The sequence below is a fragment of the Neophocaena asiaeorientalis genome, unplaced genomic scaffold, assembly GCF_003031525.2.
Source record: "Neophocaena asiaeorientalis asiaeorientalis breed wild unplaced genomic scaffold, Neophocaena_asiaeorientalis_V1.1 scaffold446, whole genome shotgun sequence".
Taxonomy (NCBI): domain Eukaryota; kingdom Metazoa; phylum Chordata; class Mammalia; order Artiodactyla; family Phocoenidae; genus Neophocaena; species Neophocaena asiaeorientalis.
Genome location: NW_020173684.1, coordinates 91019 through 112149, shown reverse-complemented (window position 1 = coordinate 112149; position 21131 = coordinate 91019). Strand labels below are relative to the sequence as shown.

General features: G+C 38.2%; 1 protein-coding gene across 1 annotated transcript in view; it reads right to left on the bottom strand.

Moving 5' to 3' along the window:
* Positions 1-21131, bottom strand: part of KCTD3 (potassium channel tetramerization domain containing 3) — a 56004-nt gene that overhangs the window by 22100 nt on the left and 12773 nt on the right. The window contains exons 4-7 of the mRNA XM_024750147.1: positions 19619-19809; positions 9663-9778; positions 670-757; positions 420-536 (exon numbers count right to left, since the gene is read on the bottom strand). Coding sequence (XP_024605915.1) covers positions 420-536; positions 670-757; positions 9663-9778; positions 19619-19809 — 512 coding nt within the window. The remainder of the gene's footprint in view (positions 1-419; positions 537-669; positions 758-9662; positions 9779-19618; positions 19810-21131) is intronic.

Below are 21131 nucleotides of genomic sequence, written 5' to 3'. Positions count from 1 at the left end.
AATTTCCCAGAGAAATAAGCTCATTTTTCAATAGAGATTAAAAGTCTAAAAGCTTTCGTTGTTGTTACTGTTATGAAAATAAAAATAAAGCTCTTAATTCCAAAATGAAATCAGCTGTCATAGGAAGGTAAATGTGCAGATAAGTTTAACAAATAATGTTAGTTATTATTATAATAGTAGGGCTTAACAATACAATTCAGAAGAGGAAAAGTTCTAACTTCCCACCTCAGATTATGTTTACTGGTCATGTGTGACTTTAGTATAAAACCAAACATAAACTTTAGACTCTAAGAGATGAAATCCTCAGCACTGCAGTTCACCAAAACAAAGGGCCAGATCAGTGTTACAATAAACCAACGAATAAACATACATTATCAAAAGAACTTCCACAATTTATGATAATTTTGTTATGCACTAACTTGTTTTGGGTGTGAGGTAAACACTCAGAGCAGTAATAGCATCATTTGAAGGATCATGATAAAGTTCAGTTACAAGAAGATCGTTATCCTTCATTCGCAAAGGGAACTTCTGCATATCTAAAAAAAAAAAAAAATTAAATAGCATTAAAATAAATAGTGAATCTACTTAAAACTAAAAAAGGTAATATTTTCTTGTTCTCATTTTAAAAATCATACTAAATAGGACCATACTAAGTGTCTGACCACTTACCTATATAATATATTGATCCATTGTTACATCCCAGTAGAAGGAACGACCCAGCAGTGTCATAACTAGTTATAGGAACAACGTCTTGAACCTAATGTAGTGAGAATACTGTTAGATGTCAGTTATTAATTACAATCTATATTTTCTGCTCAATTTCCTCAAAATTTTTGAGTCTTTTAATAAAAAGGATACTAATATCCGATTTAAGTAGGGCTTAGAAAATACTTTCTTCACACACACACACACACACACACCCCTCCAAGGGGAACTCTGACCTTTTAAAGCTTTTCTAAAAACTTTTTTATTTCCAACAACAGCACTTTCCTTTCAGAATTTACTCATTTCCTTTTTCTGCACATGACTGTGAGGTCACAGCACACTTTAGGACTGGAAAACCAAGTCTGACCAGGCCCCTTTCTCCCTTGTCTCTCTCATAAGAGATGAAATGACCTGCCCAGAATCAGAACTAGAAAACAGATCAACCGATTTCCAGATAGTACTCGCTCCCTTGGTAGTTCATTACCATTTCTTTGAAAAGGCAGTCTTCTCTACTTTCATATTCCCCACTAAATACTTCACCTCTATTTCCTAGGAAATGGCCAAACAAGTTCTCAAACGCTTTTATTTTTTCAAGTACTAGAATACAAAACAGTTTTCCAAGCAAATCAGTCTAGTTACAAATTAATGAATGCCTGTGTGTGTGCCAAGAGAAAAGCAAAGGGCATGATTTTTACAAACAAAACGAAAAACAAACAAAAAGTGTTATTGTACTGGCGATGAGATCAAACTGAATCATCCCTATGTACAGCCAGGCCAGACATGCATGTGAAAGTTTACACACAACATTTAAATGAAACACTTTTTATGTACCAGATATTATCCAGGTGAACAAGTACTGGAATGGATAAGGGATGTGAAATATCAGTTTTGCTCTGTAGAAGCTTAGAAACTTGTGGGCAAGAAAGAAAAATAAAGACAATTATAATGTGATAGGCACATTAATGCCTATCACAGTATACATTATACATTATTTAATGTATAAACACAGGGTATGCAATACAATCACAGAAGAGGGAGAAAGGACTCCCGCCTCAACCCCAGTCCAGGGAGAAGCACAAAGATCGAGGAAAAGTTCAAAAAGAAAGTAAAGCTTGAAAACTAAAAAACTAACTAGGAGTTAGGTAGAGAAAGGGAAAAGCACACTTCTGACAGAACAGCAAATACAGCAAAAGAGTCTAACTAAAAACACAAATTTAAAAACAGCTAAAACTTGGAAATAATGATTCCTAGAAGCCGTTCATGTCCATGACCCTAATTTCTGTGTGTGCCTTCTGGTGTCCTGCATGATTATAAGTTACACTAGAAATATCTCTGCAAAGACTCAATGATCACCCCCAACCCCAGGTCAGGTTTCTGTCTCATGAGAGCCAACACGTTTCGTAGCAGGTAAACACCGACAACTTCTCAGTGATATGAGTAAAGATGTCTGAAAAATGGAGGGAAGGCTGCTTCACTGACCAATTTTCTTACACCAAGTGCATCGTTTTAGCTCCAGCACTCCAAGAAGAGCTTCAATTCTACCCAGAATCTTCACAGTCAGAGGCTGGGGATAGGTAAGGCCATGAGATTCCTCTCCCTCTGGACCCATTTTTCAGTGAAAGAGCAGCAGCGGCCTGGAGCTTTCCCAGGCACGTCCAAGACAGGTATCTGACCTTTCAGTTCTCTGGGAGGATGGGCTCCAGGACTAGAGCCTTCCTACCTCTTTTCCTGCAACCCCTGAGCATGTCCTGCTTTTCCCCTCACGTCTACCCCTCAGTACAAGGAGAACAGGGAAAGCAGAGGATAAGTAAAGTTAGGTTACAGAGGAGTTGGTACTAAGTTCTTCTCTCCCAGCATAAGCAAGGAGTCAGCCTTTCATGGCCTCCTCTTCTTTACCCCAACAGCTTCATGTCAGGAACCTGAGACACCATACTGTATAGTATATTTAGTGTATAACCAAATATTAGTATATTTGGTTCAGTCACGGTGGCCACAAACCTAAGGTGGAAGTGGGTTTCCTCTCCTAACGTTGCATGCAGTGATTATCATTAACTCCTATGTAAAAATTTAAATGATTTACAGTTTGAAAACCACTCTATCTTCCCAAGCAGTACAAGGCCCCTAGAATCCTTTAACCACAATCTCTACCTGCATCATGATCACTGTTTTTAACATCAGTATGTTTTAACTCTCACCCATTACTTTTTAGACTTATTTAGAGTCACCAACACATCTACAAATTCTTTGGCTAGTCATGTTTATTGTATTCCACTACTTCCTCTTCTAAGTATAAATAACCTTATCAAAGGGCATTTCTATAGAGGTCCTTCCACTGAAGGTTATAAGTGACAAACTTTGTCTGTATTATCTGAAAACATCTCTCATTCATGTTTGAATGATAGTTTTGCTGGATATGAAATCCTAAGTTGAAAGTTATTTCCCCAACTAACTTGAGAATAGCCTATTGTCTTCTGGATTCTACTGCTGGTGATGAACAGTCTGTTTTAAGTCTAACTACAGTGTACCTCTCACTACTCTGTGGACACCTTTATGATACTTTTATCTTCTATTATTGGTTGGCCAAAAGGTTCGTTCAGGTTTTCCCGTAAGATCCTATGGAAAAACCCTAATGAACTTTTTTGCCAACCCAACACATCACCATGTGTGTAAGTGTGAATCTCATTTTATTTAGCCTTGATGTATTTCTTTAATCAGTAGAGTCATGTCTTTCTTCAACTCTCCAAAATTGTTAGCAATTATCTTTTCTAAATTGCCCCATCTCCACTGTTCCTTTCTGATTTTTTTTTCTTTTCATATTTTCTCTCTCACTCTTTCTGCTTCAGCGTGAATGATTTTTTTCAAATGTGTCTGTCGATTCATTGTCCTTCTATTCAACACATTAAGTCAGAGTTTTGGTTTGTTTTTAATTTTCAATGACCTTTAAATTTCTACTCTTTCATTTTGCTTCTTTTCTGACTGGTCCTATTCCTTCATTATAGTCTAGTCCTTCTTCTATCTCATTAAATAACTTCAGAAATTTATTCTACATTAGTTGTCTAATTGTTCAATTATTTTCAACTTTGGGGTACATCTGTACTCTAACTGCTAACATTTGATGACTTTCCCTCATTTGCTTTCACGTTTCATGTGTAGTTTACAAATTTGGGGAGGTTATGGGCTCACTTTCAGCAGAAAATATTTCTTCTGCAGAGTCCTGTGTGCCATATCTTGTGAAAGTTCAGTTTCATGTCCACATCTGGAAATGCAAATGGCCCCAGACCAGCTTTTTACATTAATTTCTCAAATTGGAGTTCCCATACTTACCTTTGTGTTTTCAATTCACACATTTGTACTCCTAATTTGATTATTTTGGTCTCAATTTCTCATTGATGGTTTTCCCCTGCACCACCTCTCCCCAATCCAAGACACTAAACACAGGTCAAGCTTTCTTGTTCCAAAACTGTTGAGCAGAGTTTTCCCATTCTTCTTCTCAGGGACTGAGGCAGACCTTTAAAGCGTCAGCTTTTTGCAGGAGGCTGGTTTACACTGTCCCATGAAGCCATGCCTCCTATTCCTGGTAGAACCCCAGACCCCAGAGCCTTTACTCTGATACGTGACATGCAAATATGTATAAACAAACAAACAAATAAATGTAATTCAATACTTGACATAGATACAATATATGCTGCTTTAATACTTTTACCCAGTATTTCTATATGTCAGCTGATTTAGCTATGTTACTGTAAATCCTAAGTAAGCAAATATAACATACTCAGGGTAGTGGTCAGTACATAATAGACACCAAAATGTCAAGTCTTCTTACCAATAATTGATCTAATTCAGCTACATTACTGTAAATCCCAAGTAAGAAATACAACGTACTTGGGATAGTGTTCAGGACATAATAAGACACCCAAATGTCAGTCCTCTCCAATGAATTCTGGGCCTAAGATTCCAATGCCCACCTTATTCTTGTTCCTAACTTGCAGGGGTTCATAAACCTATTACAAAAACAAAAAAGTAAATCCCACCAAACCCTACTTGTGACATCAGTGCTACAAGTGCATCAGAGCACAAAAGAAGAGAAGCTACATCAAATATGCCTCCCTAGTTCTTGTCCGGCACAGCCCATAAGAGCACAGAAATTCACTTTGACTCCTTGTTCCCACAGCCAGTATTTCTTCCTCAAGCTCGTCCTCCACTGTTCATTTAGAGGCCAGGCTGTGACTCAGATGGTGACTCTGGCTGAAGATCTCTCGTCTTTCAGAATGAACACAGACAGAGCTCTCTGATCCTTTAGCAATCACAATACACAATGACTTTCCAGGACTAACTTCCAACACTGTCTCTCTGCTTTGATATGAGAATGAAACATGTATAATCTATGTTTCCAATATACATCTAAATTTAAACTTGAACAACTTGGGAAATAATGCCTAAAGTTACTATTCTGCCACGTAACTCAGCCTAGGCCATGTATTTGAAACACTAATTCCTTATTACTAATCTTCTGAAGTCTAATGAAGAGGAATTAAACAAAAAAAAGAAGAAAACACTGAAAGTTTCCTTCTCAAAAATAATTTTCTTTTTTCTTACCCAAATCAGATACAACACTCCTATAAAATTTTCATTAACATTTTATTGAAGCTGTCCTAATAAGAAACTGCTACACCAAAATATCACAACGGCTTTCAGGCTCAAAAACGCTTGCTCTCTCGCTCTCAGGCTCATTTGTCTGACTCAAATACCTCAAATCAATCTCGACTGTACAGCGAGAGTCACAAACTACACTAGTTGTCCTGTGTACCTTCTGTGTCACTCATGGGCAGAACTGTTGCTAAAGGCCAGATCAGAACCCGCTCATCCAGTGCCACAGCAGCCAGCCTCAGGTCAGAACTGTCCGTTGAGGTTTGCAGATCAGACACTGAGATTTCATTACATCCTAGCTCTGCAGTGCACTACCAAAAAAATAAATCATCTATCTGGGCTAAAAGTTATGAGGCTTGTTTGCTGCATGAATGCTCGACTTACCCCAGGTCTTCCTGAAATGTAATAACAAACCTACTTTGTCAGCTATGGTTTTCAACTCATGCATATACCAAACAAGAAGCAACAGGTTATACATAAAGGACTAAACGCTTAAGGTGAAGTATCCACTTTGAGGATGCTAGTATAGTTTTGGGGATCTCAAAATATGAAAACTTTTATATGCAGTTGTGACATTAGTAAAAAACAAAGAAGGTAATAAAGAAACATGTTCCTGGGCTTCCCTGGTGGCACAGTGGTTGAGAGTCCGCCTGCTGATGCAGAGGACACAGGTTCATGCCTCGGTCCGGGAAGATCCCACATGCCACGAAGCGGCTGGGCCCGTGAGCCTGCGCGTCCGGAGCCTGTGCTCCGCAATGGGAGAGGCCGCAACAGTGAGAGGCCCGCGTACCGCAAAAAAAAAAGAAAAAAAAAAAGAAAACATGTTTCTTTAGAAACCTAAATGCACCTTCCAAGTTTTATGGCACAGATAGCACAGCTTCTCAGAGCCACTAAAAGCTCACTTGACATAAGTAGCCAAGTAACTTACCTGAGAGCAGGTCTTCCGTAAATCATTAAAATCCACATTCCTCTTTACAGAGATATCACCAGCTGAAGAATCCCTCGGATCGACTTCCCTCCACCTCAACTTTAGATCAACCTAGATCAGTCCTTCCCCACATTCCTTGGCCCATCACTTTCATGGTAACAACCTTTATAATGCCTTTTCTGTGCCTATATGGAAGGTCCACTCTTGGCTAATATATTTTTTCTACAAACATGACTTCCATGTCTCCATCTAGAATGAAATTTAACTTTCTCCGATTGCAATCTCTCTCATCGTAAGCTTATCATTCATTCTCTCACCATTTCCCCAGCATCTCAGGCGCGGCCGTACGACCTTAAGAATGTCCCTCCACAAGCTCAGCCCAATCACGACATTCAATTACCCTACCTCTGCCCAGACTGCAGCTTCCAGATCAACATACCACTTCTACTGAGGAGCTGGGCACCTGGATCAGTTAGCTTTTTGTCCCATTCTCCATTACTGTTCTGGCACCTAAATGTTCACCCTGATGACCCTTACAGTTCTCTGGCCACTATTTCAACTACTTTCATCTTTAAGTCAGTTCAACACATGATTTAAATGGCTACGTCAATGAGAACTGCTCCAACTCCAAAACCTTAACTCCAGTCTTTGACCACAACAATTCCCACTCCTTGTAAGTCACCAACCTGCTTTCACGTCCCTCTAGTCCCTTGAATCCCTGCATCCCCCTCTGCTGACCTGGCACTCCTTCACTTCTTGATCTTACAGTTTCAATTACTTTGCCACTTCATGTTTTCTCATCCCTTTGTGTGTCATACCCATTTTATTACATCTCCAATCCTGAATCAGGCCGACACTGTTTTCTTTTCTCTTGCTTCTGTTCCCAGTACTGAGGATTAAGGAAGAAACTCACATAGCTGTACCAGCCAGGTCCATTATAAAGATTTATAATCTCTGCAATCCTTGAAACACACTTCCAATGTCTTTCTCCTCCACAGTACGCCTTCCTCACTCTTCCATCGCAGAGAAAGAAGTCTCTCTACTCTGTTGGGGCAACCCCTCCAGCTGTGTTCTAGACCCCATTTGCTTCTATGGCACTAGCAACCATCTCCATTCTTTCAACCTTCAAATGCTTTCTCTGTCAACTCCCCTCTCTGACTAACAAGCATGCTCAAACTTCTCCCGTCCTAGAGAAAAAGTAAAATAAAGCACTGAATATCTTTTCCTCCATCTAGCCTTGATCCTTAAACTATCACTTTGCTTCTCTGCTCTCCTTCACCACCAAACTTCTTGAAAGACACTCTGAATTTGCTAACTCTAATCTCTGATCTTTTAATTCCTTAGTTCCTGCAATCTGCCCCCCCAATCAAAACCTAATTAACTTATTAATACATCTGCAAATGATATCCTACTGACAAAACCAATGTCATTTCTCAATCGTATCATATGTGTCACTTCGGCTCTTGGTTTCCTATCTTGTTCCCTTAAGAGCTAATGTTCCTCAGGATTTTAACTTTGGCTTTTCTTTCGCTGCAGATATCCTCTCAATGGAAAATCTTACCAATTCCCATGTTTCAATTACCAAGTATTATGGTTTCCAAATACTTTTTTCTAGCCCTTTTCTTCTTCCCTAAATTCCAGAGGGGTGCTTCCAACTATATATTGAGCTCCTGTATGTGGATACCCACAGGAATCTCAAAGTAAACAGATTTAGTCATTCTAATTATTCCTCACGCTATCTACCAGCATATATGATTCTCCTCCTCTGTTCCCTATCAATGTAAAATATTACCAGCCACTCAACTGTCAGAACTAGAAATCCACCTCTCTCTCCTTTAATTTTTCTCCATCTAATCAGATACCAATCCTTTTAGGAAGGCTTATGAAATGTTTTTCAGCTAGTCTCATCTTTGCCGTCTACTCGTTTTAGTTGAAGCTCTGCCTCTTTTGCTGCATCACTTCCCTGATCCAGTCTACTGTTCATATTAGCTAGCACTGTTCTCTTTCTAAAACATGGCTCTGGCCAAGTCACTCTCTGCTTAAATCCCTTTCATTTTTCCCCTCTCCTTCAGAATCAGGCAATAAGCTTTTTTTTAGTCTTATCTCCTTCCTGTTCCTCTCAAGTACTTGAAACCATTTAGCTCGCTATCTTTTCCTTGAACAGGCTATGTATTTTCACACAGAACTGTGCTCCCACTCAGGAGATGAAGTTTGCCTGGACTACTATTCCCAAGGCATGAAACTTGAAACATTTCAAGGAAATAAAGAAATGTCAAACCAGTTTACAAACTGACTCATCTTCCAAAGTGACTTAAAATTCTTGAAAATGTAGTCAAACTTGTATCCAGAAGCAAACTTAGCAGTAAATATATTCAATATTCTATACAGTAAGTCCCCTACATATGAACCTTCAACTTGCAAACTTTCAAGGAAGCAAACGTGCGTTCGCATGTCCAATCACGTAAGTTAGTTCACATGTCTGGCGTGCACTGTCACGTCTGTGCATCCTCTACCAGTGGTTGTGCTTTTGTGTACTTTACTGTACAGTCCTGTACAGAGTACAGTAGTACAGTGTCTTTATTTCGAGCCCAGGATATCTGGAAGCAAGCGTAAAGGCAGCGGTGATGTAGCTGGTACTGCTAAGAAGAGATTCACAACACAGGAAATGGCAAGGGGATTCTCTTTATCTGAGGAGGCACTGTTAGTTTCTGAGGCACAGGACCCGAAAGGAGAACAGTACACCAAAGTTGCAGCAGACGTTCAGAATGCATCCAGTGCTACCGTGTCATCTATGAGGAGAAAAAAAGAGCTACTACCCAGACATCACCGGATCGTTTTTTCAAGAGGGTAGACAGAATTGAATCCAGCAAGGAACCAGAACCTGTGCCATCCACGTCAGGCGTGAGTGAAATGGCAGCTTGCCCTCCGTCGCCTACTGCTGAGTATCCTTCAGCGCTACTATCTCCCACCTCCTCTCCCTCCTCCAGTCAGTAACTCTTCCTGCCTGTTCACTCGATGGCAGCCCCCGGATGCCAGCTGTTGTACGGTACTTCTGTACTTTTCAAGGTACTGTACTGTAAGATTAAAAATGTTTTATTTTTTGTTTGCTTGTATGTATTATTTGTGTGAAAAGTATTATAAACCTATTACAGTACCGTATTATATAGCAGATTGTGTTAGTTGGGTACCTAGGCTAACTTTATTGGACTTACAAATTGGACTTACAAACACACTCTTGGAACTGAACTTGTTCGTATGTAGGGGACTTGCTGTATAATCAAAACAGAAACAATATGAATTCCACAATAAAGCAGATGCATAACCAGCGTGAGTTTCAGAAATAATTTCATTTCTGCAATAATATGCAATAGTTAAAACCAACCTGCCAGTGCTGGGTGACAGCATTCCACACTCCCACTTTCCCTGTATGACTTGTGGCCACCAACTGGTTACCGATGAAGAAGAGAGCGTCTACAGGAACACCAAGGCTGAACACTCCTTAAATGATAATAAAAAATAGAGGTTAATCAGTCACCATCTTTCGAATTAATCAAAACCCAGATTAAAAACATCTTTTAAAGGCATCTCATTTCTACAAATTATGTTCCAGACACTCTGGGAACCAGAAATAAGAAACCTGTAAGCTCTTAAGTGGCAGATAGAAGTCTACCCCAAGTAATCCCACTCTGACTGAACAGCTTGTTACCTGAAACTGTGGCTCCCAAACCTAGCTGATCGTCAAAACAACCGCGTAGATTTAAAGTGAACAAAATAAAACAGAAAGAATCCTGGGATTCCTGGATTCATGCCAGACTCGCTAAATCAGAAAACCCACTGCATTTCTATAAAATCCACAGGAGATTTAGCTGCAGCCTGCTCATGGACCGACACAGACTTGGCAACCTCAACTATCCAGAATGTATCTAGAAATCTGGAAATAGGCAAAAAAGAGAAAAGAACAAAACAAAACAGCAAGAAGTCACACTATATTCAAAACAAACATTCAGGCCTTTATCAGAGCTTATTTTAAACCTCTTGTTTCCCAACACTGCAGATCTCAATTTAACTCCAAAGACACTAACTATACTAGGCCATGGGATTAAAAAATATGAGAAGATAAACAACAGGGATTTAGTGTATAGCACGGAGAATTGTATTCAATATCTTGTAACCACCTATAATGGAAAAGAATTAAAAACAAGTATATATACATATATATATATCCGAATCACTCTGCTGTATGCCTGAAACTAACACAATACTGTAAATCAACTAAACTTCAATTAAAAAAAACAAACGTAAGAAGACTGGATATTACTAGGAACTTAAGATTTAAAGGAAAAAAATACAAACAACCAATTTTAATGCAATAATAACAGAAGGATGCACAGAGTACAGTAATAACCAGAGGAGTAAAAGAGGGCAGGAAAAGGAGCTTGAGAATATTTCTAAGAAGCCATCTGAGTTGGGTTTTTTAAAAAGGTGAAAAGGAATTCATCAAATTGGGGGATCAGGAATGGGTAAGCCTAGGGAACCTGAGAAAAAAGGGAAAAGGGGTTGCAGGTGAGGGACCTTGTAAGGATAGCCCACATTAATAGCAGAAGAGCCAAGAATGTCTCGGCTCACCTTGGTATAGCATGTATGGCCCAACACAGTTGTCTCTCTTTAGCTGAGTACTACACCAGCAGGGAGGAGATTCTGGGTCAGAACCTGGCTCTGACAGTACCTTTCTTTGCCACCTTCAGGTTCCTACTTCGCCATCTTCAGGTTCTTACTTACCTGATCTGTAAAATTGGGTCCAAGCTAAATGTCTCAAGGCTCACTTTCACCTTAAAAATGTTATAATCCAATTTTGACATTTAAATAGTATTCTATTACTTGAAAAGCACCTTATGAGAAATACCTTTCTACCTAATTATTCTAGAAAATAAGCCTCACTATAAAATATTGTTTTATGTGTATCTTTAGCTGTTTCAAGTATGTTTTATTTTTTAAAAAGTACCCCAAAAAAATAAAAGTACCTAATGTGTGACAACACGAACAATTTTCTCAGCATCTAACTGAGAAAAACAAGGATTCACAAGGCTCTGAAGAACTCACGGGGAGAAACAAACCAATTAAATGCGACTGTAATATGTTAAAAAGCATAAGCCAGAAAAGATAACTGATTTCTTTTGAATCTTACATGAATGAGGGATATTTCTTTATGTTCAGAAGCGTACTATATACAAGACCAGTGGCAATAAACAACACCTTGAAAATTCTTAACCAATCTTGAAAAAGCCAGGCATCTAGCAAAAAGAAAAATGATATACACTGGACAAAAATGAAAAACAAACAAATCTGGAAAGTATTGCTAAGAATGTCTTCCATATGTACATATTAACTTTTATGTACTCATAAATACATATTTATACACATGAATAGATCATCTCAGCCCAACCTGTCAACCAAAAAAACCAGAGTAAAATAAAACACATACAAAAGCTAATAAGCTCTCTGATCAGAACTGGCTGAGAAATTAACTTGCCACTTCAAAGCAGAGAGTAATCATTTCACACGCAACTTCAGGGACTCTCATGTATTAGTACTTTAATCTTGATGCTAGACAATTTTTCAGAACATGTTAAGATAACTATATTCAGTACTATGGGCTATGTGAAAGGTAGAAATAAAAACAGGAAAACCAACAAACACTGATTACTCGAGAGAAGAATGAGATTCTGGGAAATCAAGGAAGACATTCTGAATGATCTCAAGAAATTTCAAGTGTCACCCCTGCTTAGACTCAACAATGCTGACCCCTATCCACAGGGAGGACACCAGTGTAAGTAATGACAAGCTCCTGTCTTAAGGGGCCCTGCTTATGGCGGCAATCCAGCAGCAACATCTTATGTAAGTTATAACAAAGGCGCTCAGCCTCTGGGGAAGCTCTATCATGGATACACCAGTCCTAACAATTTTGTTCGGATGGTGCCGTCAGGTCCTAAAGAATATTTGTAACAACAAATAATCTCTTTTACATGAACAAATTACCATCTACCATCTCATAAGGTAGCTACTGACCACACCCTTTGTTTTTGGGGGGGAAAGAAAGCAAGGCATAAAATCTCCTTCACTAATTGGTATGTTACAAGTGGCAATTTGAAAAAAACAAACAAAAAAAAACCCACAACTGATTTCTTTTCTGTATACTTACCAGTATATTATAATTTCAAATTTTTTAAAGTATTTTTTTTTTCCCTAAAGTTTTAGAGGGGACTTTCACTGCCAGTCATGATGGAATAAATGGCATCAGACTATTCCTCACCATAAAAAAAACCTGGCCAAAATACATGAGGCAACTGTTTTTAGGCACCGGACAACAGGGAGCAGAAGACCTGAAACAGTAAATACATAAGATCAGCCCCACGGCCACACTGGCTTTCTGTATAAGCTCTCCCGACCACAGCGAGGTGAAACCCAAGGGAAAATCAAGTGAGGGTTTCTCTCAACTGAGAAAGCTGAGATCAGAGTCTAGAGCTGTTGAGGCAGCTAGAATTTATGAACAAGGTATAAGAAAGAAAGAAGGGAAATGCACCAGCGTGGGAGTGGAGATGGCGCAGAATTTGTATAGGGGTTTTCCTATGCCTTGGCTGAGACCAGGCTGCACCTGGGCTGGGTGAGAATCCCCGAGGAATAAAAGAGAGAGGCTGCTGTAGGCCTGGGAGCTAAGTGGAAATAGCAGAGGTCATTTGTGGGTGGATTCAATAGTTCCAGCACAGTAAGACTCACTCTTCAGGCATTCAGTTAAGACTCCAAAAAGATAACACCACACCCTGAGTAGGAGTCATGCCCTAAAATAAAAAATAAAGGTGAAAAAGGCTACCTATCCTTAACAACGCAAAAAAAACAAGCCTAGCAGGATAAAGAGCCTCTGGTAATTTAACTGCCTGCCAGAATAAAACTCACATCTTTTAAGAGAAGACAGCATTGTTACTCCCTACATAATAATAATTCATACTCCCTACATAATGTATCATGCACAAGCCCAACATATAATTACAACTTCCCAGACATGTGAAGAAGCAGGAAAATGTAACTCAAAATAAATGAGATGGTGCAGACAGTGGAATTAGCAGACAAAAACTAATAAAACAGCTATAATGAATATGTTGCATTTAGCAAAAAATAAGGCATAATGAGTGAATAGACAAGAAATCTCAGCTGAGAAACAAACTAAAACAGAATCAAAAAAGGTAATTTTAGAGTTGAAAAGTCCAGCATCTCAAATAAAAAACTTACTAGATGGGCTTAACTGCAGATTAAATGAATACCGCAGCAAAAGGGCAAAAGACAGTAAAGATATTGATCTAAACTGAAGAAGGGGGAGAAAAGAAATTGGAAAAAAAAAATAGCGCTTCAGTGCCATCTAAGGCCAATATGAAGTAGCCTAAAATGTAACTGAATTTGAAAAAGAGGAAGAGAGAAGAGGGAATGAGGGAGGGACGTTAGGGAGAGGGAAAGGGAGTGAGGTGGGGGGAGTTGGAGAGAAAGAGAGAAGAGTCCTCCCTCAATGGTGTCAACCAAAAATGTCTCCAGACATTTCCACAGGTCCCCTGGAGGACAACATTATCCCTTGTTGCAAACCACTAATCTATGTACAGACCTATTACAAATCAATAATAGGATGACAATCTCATAAAAAGAGGGCAATGATTTTAAGACACTTCTCAAAAACACAGTACAAATGGTCAATAAGGACATGAAAAGATGCTCAATATCATTAGTAGTTAGGGAAATGCAATTAAAACCAACATTAAAATCACTGCACATCCACTAGAATGGCTCAAATTAAGACCGACAATAAAAAAGTGTTGGTAAGGGTGCAGAGCAACCAGAACTCTCACACATTGCTGGCAGAAATGTAAAATGGTAATAACCACTTGGAAGACAGTGGTGCATTTTCTCATAACATAAACCATACACTTTTCACAGGTCCCAGAAATTCCACTCCTAGATATTTAATTTAAAAAACGTCCAAAGACGCAGATGTAGAGAATGGACTTGAGGACACGGGGAGGGGGAAGGGTAAGCTGGGATGAAGTGAGAGAGTGGCATGGACTTATATATACCACCAAATGTAAAATAGATAGGTAGTGGGAAGTAGCCGCATAGCACAGGGAGATCAGCTCGGTGCTTTGTGACCACCTAGGGGGGTGGGATAGGGAGGGTGGGAGGGAGACGCAAGAGGCAGGAGATACGGAGATACATGTATATTTATATCTGATTCATTTTGTTATAAAGCAGAAACTAACACATCATTGTAAAGCAATTATACTCCAATAAAGATGTTTAAAAAAAAAATGTCCAAAGACAGATTGCTACCTTCATAGCAGCTTTATTCCTAATATCTCCAATCTGGAAATAAACCAAATGTCTACCAACAGATGAATGGAGAAACAAATTCTGGAATATTACTTCAATGGAATACCACTCAACAATAAAAAGGGATGAACCACTGATACACTCAACAACATGGATGAATCTCAAAAGCATTCTGTAGAATGAAAGAAGCCAGAGACAGAAGAACACAAACTACATAACTCCACTCATGAAATTCTAGACAAAAGAAATCTAATCTATGCTGACAAAAAGTCTAAACTGCTGTGTAAACAATGTCGTCTATGCTGAACATCTGCTTCCTTTTGGGAATCTGGAATCTTGGTACAGGCTAGGCAGAGGGTACTTTAAGTGACTAGCCTCTAGTAATAACCTTGGGTACCAAGTCTCTAGTGAGCTTCTTCCCTGGTAGACATCTCACAAGTTTGTCACAATTCACTGCTGGAGGATTAAGCATGTCCTATGAGATACCACTGGAAGGGAACTCCTGAAAGCTTGTACCTGGTTTCCACTGAACTTCACCCCATGTGTCTTTTCCCTTGTCAATTTTGCTTTGCATGCTTTCACTGTAATAAACCATAGCTCTAAGTACCTCTACGTGCTGAGTCCTCTAAGTCCTCCTAGCAAATCACTGAACCTGGGAATGATCTTGAGGACCAGACACAGATATAGAGGAATGAAGTCCAAGGACTGAGCCCTGGGGCATGCCAAGATTTTGAAATTAGGCAAATAAGGAAGAACTATCAAAAGGAACTGAGAAGAAACAAAGAGCTATAATAAAAATCAAGACAATAAGGTGTCCTAGAAGCCAAAGAAAGAAAGTCTTCAAAAGGAAAAGAGTAATCAACTATATCAAATATTATCAAATGACAGTTCTAACCAGATGAAGACTATAAATTGATCCTAGGATATAGCAGAGTACAGATCATGGGTCACACTAACAGGAATAATTTTATAGAGTGGTTGGGGGCATAATTAGAGCAACTTCTAAAGAGAAGAGGAGGATACAGAAACAAGATCAGATAACTACTCTCTCTTGCTTTAAGAGGAACAGAAAAATGAAGTAAAAACTGGAAGAGAACATAGGGTAGTTTTTTCTGTTGATTTTAAGGCAGAATTAAAGCACAGCTGTATGATGATGGAAATGATCCAACAGAGTGGAATAACTTCTAGAGCAATGTCTCCAGTAGGTAGAAGGAAATAGGACATAGTACACAGCTGGATATAAGGAGCTGGCCTTAGATAAGATCAGAGACAATTTAATCACAGTAATAAATGTGATAATAGATTATATGAGCACAGATACACGTAGATGGGCAGATATGACTAAAGGAATTTAGGAAAAGTCTCTCCTTGTTTTCTCTGTTCTCTCAATGAGAATGACAGAAGATGTTGGAAGTTTAAGGAAAAAGAAAAAGGTATGAAACAGTCATCTAGGAGAGTGGCAGAACTGACAAGGGTAATGTAGTAGGATTTCTGGGTAGCCTTTAAAGGCCCACTTGAGAGTAGAGGCCACGGACTGAGACTATTGTTTTGTGTGCATATGCATTTCTTTTTCCCTCACCGCCTTTAATATTCAGGGGGAAAGGTCGATTTGGCCAGGGATGTGGTTTCTCCAGGTAGGTAAGGCAAAGGGAAAGATACAAGAAAACTGAGGCTCTATGCTAGAGTGATTATAATGATGGAATCCAAGCCTATAAAAAGGGAAGTAATGAGTGAAGATCCCAGTGGAGTTAAAGAATTTTTGAGTTGGAAAATCAGAGTTAGTAATTTCAAAGGCATGAAGGATAGTAACCTAGAGGGCAGCTGAGGACTACATCGAGCGTAAATGCAGATGGTATGAGATTTGAAATGTGGGCAGGCGTGGGGACTGGGGGAGTAGCTGGGAGAGAAGGGAAGGAAAATGGCCTAGAACAATGATTGTCTTTAAGTATAGTCTAGGAATCCTTGGTCTCTGAGAACCCTCTGGAACTCTGAAGTCAAGACTATTTTCATGGTGATATTAAAGCACTACTAGCTTTTTCTTTTTTTTTTTTAACAAATTCTCATTATCTCAAGAATGTACAGAGGAGTTTTCCAGAGGCTACATGACATGTGATGAGGTCACCATTTAGACAACAGCATCTGCATATTGTGTTCTTATATTCTCTAGAATGGTTTATGATGGTAAGCTGGGGTATAACTAAGTTTCCCAAGACTAACTTAGTTTGGTCTAAATACTTCCACTATGCTTTTATTAGTTGTCTTCAGTTACAACTGCTATAATTATTTTAAAACACAAGTTTTCCTTGTGCCTACAAAGAAACACAAGAAATACACTTAGTTGTTTTGCAATATTAGTTTTTAAAATGTTCTGAAAACCTTTAATTTTACCTAAAACTGTTTAAAATATTTTATTCTAAAATAAATTATTTTTAATGTATTTTTCTTATACTTAACTTGCCTTTCAATCCATAGCTGCACCATCTAAATCTAACAGTGCTGGCAAAGATACATATGACATAGTAGAGTTCTTTGATTCAAGGAAGGGAGGACTCTAAAACAGACTGAGCAAAACTGTATATAAAAATTTTAAATAACAAAAGTAATCTTTCCTTCAACTATATAGATATTAATAACTTGCCTTATTGTACCTATGCAACAGAACAATTTTGAACAGTATTATAAAGCCAGCTGTGGGTTCCTTGAGACCAAATACTCAGAGTTTAAAGAAATATTTTAAATGAAGATGGAAAAAGTGTTTTAAGAGCCACAAATTGTTACAGATTTTCAAACTAGATATGAAAAAGCCACTGAATCATCCTACAGGGTAAGTTATGGCATTGCACTGGCTAGAGGGCACACAATCACTGGGAGACTGAGAAAGCTAGGACAGATGGCGATGGTGAAAGCCTGCCAGATGAAATGTCAGTAAAAGAAACCACAACACTGGCACTTTTCAATGACACAGTAAGTCCTCGAATTAAAGACTGGTGCAGACAGTAGGTTGTCTGCAAAACTGCATTTTTGTCTTACAAAAACGAATACACAGATGTGGCTGGACCTGGTGTTTTGTTTCTGTGCATCCAGTATCAGTACCAGCCAGTCATCAGAGATCTTTTACCTGAGTATCAGCCACAAACACACATGGTGTTGAAATATTCAAAGTGTTGAAAATGTATGAATATCACACTTTATCCTAGAACATTCCTGTTGATCTCTGCACTAATGGTGCAAAGCAATGTTGGGTAAAAAGAGCGAGCACCTTAGCATGAATCAAAGCAGTGGCAGTAAACCGTACTGGTAGTGATTAAATTCTTCTCTGCCACACACCTTCAATGGAAGAAAAAAAGGCTGGCTGAACTTAAGAATTTCCTGGATGAAGCAATCTGTGTTAAGAGTATGTACTGACTAAGTCTCAATTTTGAGTGTATGTCTTCTGAATATTCTGTGTGACTAAGTACCATGACTGTGTCGAGGAGAAGCATCTTCCCAATTGCTGGAGCTGAGAGGAAACCAGCAGCTCTTCTCTTAGCGTACCATTTTCATGTGAAAGCACGACTAACAAACTATGGTAATTCAGATTTGGTTATTTGGTAGACTTTCCTAAAAAGCAAGAAAAGTGGACCTGTTACTTTAATAATACAAACTCAGTGTTTCAAGTGAATATCAGAATTCTGGAAAGCGTTTATCTGCCACAGCGAGCATGACAACTTCCTAACACAACAGAGTTCAGAGGTGTGATCAGTGGTTATAGTAAAAAAATGTGATTTTTTTTTACTCTATTGTACAATGAAAGGTATCAACACTTGGAAGATCTACATGACTCAGAATAAACCAACACTTTCCAAATGACCAATGCAGCATGTTATAAAATTATGTAAGGACAAAAGATCCATTCAAAGTACAAAACAGATTGATGAATTTTAATTTAAAAGAGTATGATCTGTATGAACAGAGTTCATCGATATCATTTCAAAATTTTGGGACAGAAGCAAACACTATCCACAATTATCTAAAAAGACTATATAAAAATATGGTTTTTTTCAACTATGTATCTGTGTGAAGCCAAATTCTCTTCATGTAGTTCAACCAGAGTAACAAAACGTAGCAGACTGAAAGCAGAAATAAGTATCAGAATTCAATAAAACATTAAAGAGGTTTACAAAATTGTAAACCATTGCCACTCTTCCCACAAAAATTTTTGGAAATATAGTTATTCTTCATTAAAAATGTTATTTGGGGGCTTCCGTGGTGGTGCAGTGGTTGAGAGTCTGCCTGCCGATGCAGGGGACACGGGTTTGTGCCCCAGTCCGGGAAGATACCACATGCCGCAAAGCGGCTGGGCCTGTGAGCCATGGCCACTGAGCCTGCGTGTCTGGAGCCTGTGCTCCACAACGGGAGAGGCCACAACAGTGAGAGGCCCGTGTACCGCCAAAAAAAAAAAAAAAGTGTCATTCATGTTACCATGCAATGGGCTTATTTATGTTATTTTTTAAATTAATAAGCAGTTACTAAAATTTCAGTTTGAATTCCTATTATTAAATATCATTAGATAAAACCTATACAAAGAAAAACTCTTAATGGTCCTGAACTAGAATGTCAAGTGAAATTTAGAAGAGATTTAAAAGCTTGAGATTTTCTGGCCTAGAAGCAACAAATGAGGAGGAACAAGAAAGTTATTCACCCAATCTTCAGGCCCAGTGGTATGAAACAGGTGGAGAGAAAGCAGCCACCACTAAACAGGATTCAGGAAAAGCACATTCTTATAGAGCAGTCAGGTTTCAGTTTTCCTCCCTCCTTACCAGATCATTCCTCTCACATTGAGCAGTCCTGTATATCACTGGACCCTGAAAATAAGATGCAGCAGCTCTAGCCAACTAATAACTAGTCCAATAACTAGTTTTGATATTTATGGGCAATCCCTCTTAAACTTCAGAATATTATGTGGAACAGCGTACACAAGATTTTTCCTACCAATTTCACTTCCACTTCCTCCATCTTGGACACTCCATAAGATGATGCTACTCTCTGAGGCAACGGCGACCATTTTGTCTTTGTCTCCATGTGGACCTCCAACCACTTTTGCATTTAGAGCTACTCGTTCAATAGTCCAATCCAAATACGGGCTTGTAAACACTTGTTGCCATCCTGAAGATTCTTTGATTCTGTTAAACAAGAACAGACACATAAGTGAGACTCAGCAGCACTTAAGCAAAAAAACACACACAAATGAATATTCCAAAATAAATTGAATCACAGCTATTTATCTACCTTTATATTTATTAAAAATTTTGTTGATCTATATCCTCTACAAAGCCACATTACTCCTGAGGTACTGTATATTTAAATACATAAAACATATAAACCACTTAAAAGGAGCCTAGAGTTCTATACTTCTCCAAAGAATAATTCAGCCAAGTCCTTCAAACTGTAAAAACTTTAGTAACTTAAAAAAAAAAAAAAAAAAAAGGTAGTACCTTTCACTTTTCTACACAAAAATTTGGTACTGTGATTATCTATGGATAGAAATAGTCAACAAAAATCAGACTTTCAGGCTAATTATTCTTCCTTTCAGTTACTGATCAGTTATTGTTACTCTTATTAACTGAAACTCAACCAATCGTTTTTTTTTTGAAACTTCAGATGATAGTCTATTCATGGAAACTAAGATAATGGAGTGATCTGGTATATGATGTATACTCCAACACCTTGGCACAATCAAGTGAATAAAATGTGGGGCTTTGGAATCCATTCTCTGAGGACTGGATTTTAAAGGCTTTATTCTAAATGAAAGAAGTCTCATGAGCCTATTCATTCCCCATACGTAAAGACTTATTATCATGACTCAGATTTGCAGTTGACTGAATAAAAATGCTTTAACTTCTGATAAACACACCTGTAAATTTTTAATAATTTTTTCTGTTCTAACTGAATTTAAGGCTTTCAGACATGTATTCTCTGTGATTACACAGTAAGTCTTCAGACACTTAAAACCTACAGTTAAGCAATCATGACAATAAATGACCTGAACTTTAACTATGGAGTATCTATTTTTTTAAGTTATACCAAACAAGTGATACAAACAAAATTGTAAAGATTCTCTTTGCCTTACCTAAAGAGAACAAATAAATGTGAAGAAAATAAGTGCTCCTTTATATACTACATGACATATTCCCCACAAAAATCAAACTTTAGTATTCATAAATGATGATCACCTAACCTAAATAAAATCACTTTAGCTTCATTTTTGTTTAAAAATGTACAATAAAGTAATACAACTATAATTCACAAAAATATGCAATTCAACCTTCTTATTAATTTCAAGAACTAATGATTTGCTTAAACTTAAAAGAAATACACAGAAATATGTATTATTTTTTCCTAGGCAATGGATGGTCTGTAATTACCTACTTCAGCCACCAGATGGGATTCATGTGTTGAAACACACAAATGGAAATAATTATCTAACAAACTCTAAATACTGACA